Genomic DNA, 6,000 nt, shown 5'->3' with positions numbered 1-6,000 from the left:
AGCTACAATATCTGGAACGATTAACTCATTGGAGGGGCTTAATGGTTAACTGACACAACAGAGAAGATGCGTAAACCCAGAGCTAAGACAAGAAAAACTATCCAAAATGAAGCACAGAGTGAAAAAATTAAAGAAGTCAAACCCTTGGCATCAGAGTTCTATGGCATACGTGCAAATGGCCGGATATACATGCAGTTGCCACCTGAAAAGCAGAGAAAGAAAGGAGGAGAATTGTTGGAAGGGATACCAAATGAGAATTTTCAAAGAGGGTTGAAAATCACTAATTTAAGACAGCGAAACCCCGAGCAAGATAACAGACAGAAAAGTCATACACAGGTCAACCTGCTAAAAACCAGAGTGAAAAGATAGCGGCAATGAAATGACATGTTTAAAGAGCTAAGAGAAAAAAAAAGAAAAAAAAAAAACATGCACAAACATTGGCAACCTAGGCATCTATATTCATGGAAAATAGTCCTAAAAAATAAAGGTGAAACAAAGGCATTTCCAAACAAAAGCTGGGAAAATTCATGCTGCACTACGAGAAATGGTAAACGAAGTTCTTCAGACTTGAAGAAAATGAACACAGAGAAAAATCATGATAGGCAGAAAGCAATGGTGATCAGTGGGGCAAATATCAAGGAAAATATAAAATAATATAGTTTTCAATTTCTTTAAAGGACAATTGGCTATTTGAAGCAAATAGAGCAACGTATTATGGGATTATAATACACAAAGAAATAAAATATGACAATAACAATACAAAAAAAGGCAGAGTAAATAGAATTACACTATTGTAAGGTTGTTAAATGTTTCATGAAGTTGTAATAGTTACTCATGGTAAAGTGTGATGAATTAATTATACATATTGTAATCTAGAATAACCACTTAAAAATAATACAAAAAATGGTGAAACTAAATAGCAATAGGGTAATAAAATATAAATCCGAAACACACCCACAAAACCTCAATTTCCAAATAAAGAAATAAAGAACAGAAAGAGAAAATGAGTAAGAACTAAGATAATAAAACTAAACCCAAGAACATCCCATGTAATTATGTTAAGTGTAAGATATATTCAACACTCCAATTAAATATGGGTTTACAAAAAGACCCAACTGTTTACAAGAGACACGTTTTTAATATAAAGACAGAAAGTGAAAATAAAATGATGAAAAAAATATACATTGCAAACACTAACCACAGGAAAGCCAATGTGTCTAGATTAGCATCAAAAAAAACTGAACTGTGAAAGTATCATCAGTGATAAAGATGGATATTTCATGATAAAATAGTCATTAATAAAGCCCAAAATTTGTTCTCTGCTTAGACTAACAGGCTTGATAAATCCTCTTTTTTCAGCATACAATTTCAGGAGGTGTATGATCTCCTGTGTGTTTATGAATCTCTATTTAAAACCTCTTTTCAAAGTCACACTATCTTTAAATACAATGATTTTATTTTCAGGCACGTAACCCCCTCAATTATCATCTACTTGATTCTTTCATGTCAGTTACCTGGAACTTCACCTTCTGGTTGATGTCCTGCACGCAGAACTGCTTCAGGAAGCGCTCATCCTCACTCCAGAAGAGGCGGATGTCGGGGATGTCGTAGAGGACCATGGCCAGCCGCTCCAGCCCAAGGCCAAAGGCCCAACCGATCTGATCTTCAGCACCAGCTACAAAGAAGAAAAAAGACAAGACAACAGGTTAAAAAAGCACAAGGGCAATACTCCAATATAAAATAAAAAGTTTAAAAAAAACAAAAAGAGCACGAGGGTCCACAGGTCCATCCCACTCCTGACACCCACCCAGATAAGGCCGTGGTGAGTGCCGACCGGAAGGGTGCTGGGGGGGGAGGGGCCGCGGAGACACCCAAGGGGACCCCCATCTCACAGTTTTCGTGCTCCCCACATCCCTCGCTCCCCTCCCCGAGGCACTCTGGAGTCGAACTTCTCTAATACTGTCTTTCATTTCTGCTTAAATCCCAGGCTGGCTAAGCCCTGGTTCCTGCCTCTGAGATACTTTCCTGTAATCTGCGCTCCCCCTTTTTCCAACATTCAGCCTCTGTGTTCAGGTTACAGAGAGGAGAGAAAACACAGGCTCTGTCCCCAGGTGGCTTACGAGATGGGCAGGTTTGTTCAAAACATGCCACAGTGGACCACTGATATTCAGGAAGTGTGTGTCCAGCCTCCAAGAACCCTCAGTTTACTAGAACACACTCTGACTCTTAGTAAAAGCTGCCCCAGTAACACACAAGGAGCAAGCCTGCCAAGGTGACATGCACACGCGGCACCAGCCCCTCCGAGGGTGAGCGTGTAGTTCAGACCTATGGCAACACATGAAGTCTCGGGTTCGTTCACGTGAAGCAGAGTGAGACGGAAGACACAAACTGCTGTGCGAAGGGGGCAAGGGAGCAACGCCCAGCACAGGGAAGAGCTCACGAGACAGTGTCATTTCGACTGGACTCTGAGGGGTGAGCAGGACGCTGGGGGCGCTGAGATGGCTCAGGATGCCCACCCCCACGCACACGCCCTGTGAGGGGACCCCTTAGGGACCGCTCCCCAATCCCTAGGGTTTCACTGCTGGGATTAGGTTACTTTACGCAAGTCCATCTTAGCAAACTCCAGAGAGTCTCCTGCTGGCTTAGGAGAGCTGAGCTGATGTGAAGAGAGGAGGCCCAGGTGTGGCCAGACCTGGAGGGAGGCCTCCGGGAGCCAAGGGAGGCCCTGGCGGCAGCAAGAAGATAGGAAGCTCACTCCCGCGATCGTGAGGAAATGGATTCTCCTGACAGCCCGAATGAGGGAAGACAGGACCCTGAGCTCCAGAGGAGAACGTGGCCTGGTGACACCCTGATTTCAACCTGTTGAGACGCTGGGCGGGGGACCAGGCCCTGTGCACCGGACTCCTGACGCACGGCGGTCGTGACACAACAAGTGCGTGCTGGTTCAGCCACTAAGTATGAGGTTATCTGTTACCCAACACGAAAAACTAACGCTGCTCCAAATGCAGAGAAAGATGCAGGCAAGTTCCAGACTGAAGGAACGTCTTCACCGGCCGGGCAAGCTTCAGGCAGGAGAGACACGGCAGAGAGGACCTGCCTCTGGCCAGGGGCTGGCGCCACTGCCACTTACAAATGAAACCCCAAGGATAAACTACAACAACGGCAGCCACGAAGAAGTGTGAGCCTCGCTGGATGATCTGTTTAAAAGATGAATGGATAAAAATATTCAAAGTGAGATCTCAAAAGGAAAAGGTACAGAGAGAGAGAATGCGGCAGTAGCAGGAGGGAAGACACGCAGGGAGAAAAGCACGTGGCCGGGCAAGTGCAGAGCCACCTGTGTCCTGAGTAAGATGCCCTCTCATGCGAGGCAGCGGGGAAAGGGGGCTTAACACAGACAGCGGGGTCACGAAGGAGGGAGCACAGCCCCTGACCCCTGGCCGGCTGCCTAGAAGAGCAGCTAAGGGTGAGGCACCCTCTTTCGAGTAAGTCATACTGATGCCTGAAAACCATAGAGAAGGCTGCAATGAAAAATGTAAAAATGAATAGGAGTGTGACACACTGCTTTTGTGTCCTAAAAGAATAATTTTCTCTTTAAGCGGCACTGCCCAGGCCTGGTGGTGTGGTTCCGCACGCCGAGCACTGCGTGGTCCCAGTGCCCTCGGTGACTGCTGGTCACACTATTTATCCTGGTAACAATTTGGAAAATGCAGCAGCACATACAAAGGTCCGTAACAACGCTCAAACTCTTTATCCTTCTGATTCCATTAGGAATTTATCCTAAGGAAATAATTCAACAGAAGCAAGAAGATAAATGAAGGAAGATATTCAAAGCTGTATAACTTATTACAGCAAGAACATGAAAACAACCTAAATGCTCCAAATTAGGGAATGCCTTAAAGTTATAGTACAGTTTAGTGTAGTCATTAAAAATCACAATTATACAAATAAATGTTGATCAAGTGACAGACTATAAGAAGTTATGAAAAATGTCTATGATAAAATGAGCATGTACTATGCCACTACTATTTAATACAGGTGTACATGAGGGTTGTAACGTAAAAAAATAAAAACAAAATCTGATAAGTAAAAGACGGTAACAGCGCATTTTTATCTGGTGTTTATCTTAAGTAAGCTTTTCATTTGCTTGAGGATCGTTTTTTCTCCTTTTCTGTGAATGTCGTCATATCATATTTTTCACCCATTTGAAAAATGAGATTGCTGCTCTTTTTCTTGCCTACTTCTCGGGCTTCTGTGTTATTCTTGTTTTGCTTTAGGAAAGTTTGAGAAGATGGGGAAGAAAGGGAGGGTAACGGATGGAAGGAGCAAAAGCTAAGACACTAAAAATTGCTGGATGTGAAATAAACTCAAATACCCTGAATCTACTGCTCTTTCAATTACAGATACTGGGCTCTAGATGGTAGGTTTTATCTAAAAATTTCATAATAAAATCTAAAAGCGTTAATAATTAAGGAAAAAGTCTAACTCACAAAGCAACATTAATATTCCACCTCTCTTTATTATTTTTTTATTTGAAAAGACGTTTCAGAAACATGTTTTAAAGTTGTTTGAAAACTAGTACCATTATGGGATGTCATGGTTATAAAAGGAAAGCAGCAGCTGTCTGTCTGTTTCGGGGGGTGGGGGTGGGGGGGAGAACTGCGCAAGTGGAGGAAGACGGGGGGACTTTATACCACGTGCCTTTTCTATCAAGTGTGAGGAGAAATATTCCAGATAAAAATGTTCATGGCTAGATAAAACACAGTAGTTTCTCTTGTTTATTTTTGAGAAGTTATAAGAACAAAGCACTCCTCCCCTGACACACTGGTGCCAGACCTTCAAGAAAATCACGTGACTAGCGAACATGGATTACAAGCTGAACTGACCTCTGTATTTCTATGAGAGCCAATACATTTCCAAGCCTGGAAAATCAGTGTCATTATCCGTGGGGTTTCAGAAAACGACCACAAGCTCCTGCATATCCTCCCCTTGAATCCCAGTGGGCTGTGACTGCTTCAACCCACAGGGTGTGAGGGAAGTGATGCTACGTGACTTCCAAGGTTACGTTAGAGAAAGCCACCCAGCTAGTGCCTGGTGGCTTGGAATGCCCGCTCTCCAGACACTCCCTCCCAGGAATCTCCCTGCAGAACACCCTCTCTTAGAACCCAGCCGCCGAGCTCTAAGCAGCAGTCACACGCAGAGGCCACGCGAGGTACTCCAACGGACAGTCCCAGGTGAACCCCGTCATCCTAGCCTCGCGGCAGGCAGGTGAGTGAGGCAGATTCAGGAGGATTCCATGTGCAGCATGAACACAGAAAAACAAAAAACTATAACAGAACATTAACAAATGGAACCCGGCGATACACAAAAGGACATTGTATCACGACTGGATTTATCCCAGGAATGCAACGTTAGCTCAGCATATGAGAACCAATCAGTGTAATTCATTTAATAAGCTGCTTAAAAAAGAAAACATGATCATCTCAATAGATGCAGAAAAAGCAACTGGCAAAATTCAACATCCATTCATAATAAAAACTCTCAGCCAATGAGGAACACAGGGGACTTCTTCAATCTAATAAAAGACACAATAAAAAAACCAACAGCTAATAGTATACTCAATGGTGAAAGGCTGGTTGCTTTGCCCTCAGGGTCGGGTTGAAAAGAAGGATGTCTACTCTTGCTATTTCTATTTCTGTCTGAGTTCCCAGCTAGTGGAAAAAAAAGGTAAAGAAGAAATAAAAACAGCTTAATAGATTGGAAAGGAAAGAGTAACACTGTCTTTATTTGTAGATGGCATGACTGTTTACATAAAAATTCCTCGGGAACGCATCTGACAGGAAACAAATACATGAATTTAGGAAGATCACAAATATACAATAATCCACATGGTGTGTGTGACTCGGGGCCTCAGTCCCACGTGGCTGTCAGTAAGGACAGGCCTGAGAGGACGCCAGGCGCAGGCCAGCAAGGGGCCATCCCATCAGCACCTGAAATCCCAAC

At 43.6% G+C, this 6,000-nt stretch overlaps 1 protein-coding gene across 1 annotated transcript in view; it reads right to left on the bottom strand.

The window, feature by feature from the left end:
• FARS2 (phenylalanyl-tRNA synthetase 2, mitochondrial) overlaps positions 1 to 6,000 on the bottom strand; it is a gene marked incomplete at its 5' end in the record, with an annotated part of 313,564 nt that overhangs the window by 174,378 nt on the left and 133,186 nt on the right. Inside the window, one exon of the mRNA XM_082664360.1 lies at positions 1,515 to 1,675. Coding sequence (XP_082520486.1) covers positions 1,515 to 1,675 — 161 coding nt within the window. The remainder of the gene's footprint in view (positions 1 to 1,514; positions 1,676 to 6,000) is intronic.

This window comes from Grampus griseus (genome assembly GCF_964374135.1).
Source record: "Grampus griseus genome assembly, chromosome: 10".
NCBI lineage: Eukaryota > Metazoa > Chordata > Mammalia > Artiodactyla > Delphinidae > Grampus > Grampus griseus.
This window is presented reverse-complemented; position numbering and strand designations above follow the sequence as displayed.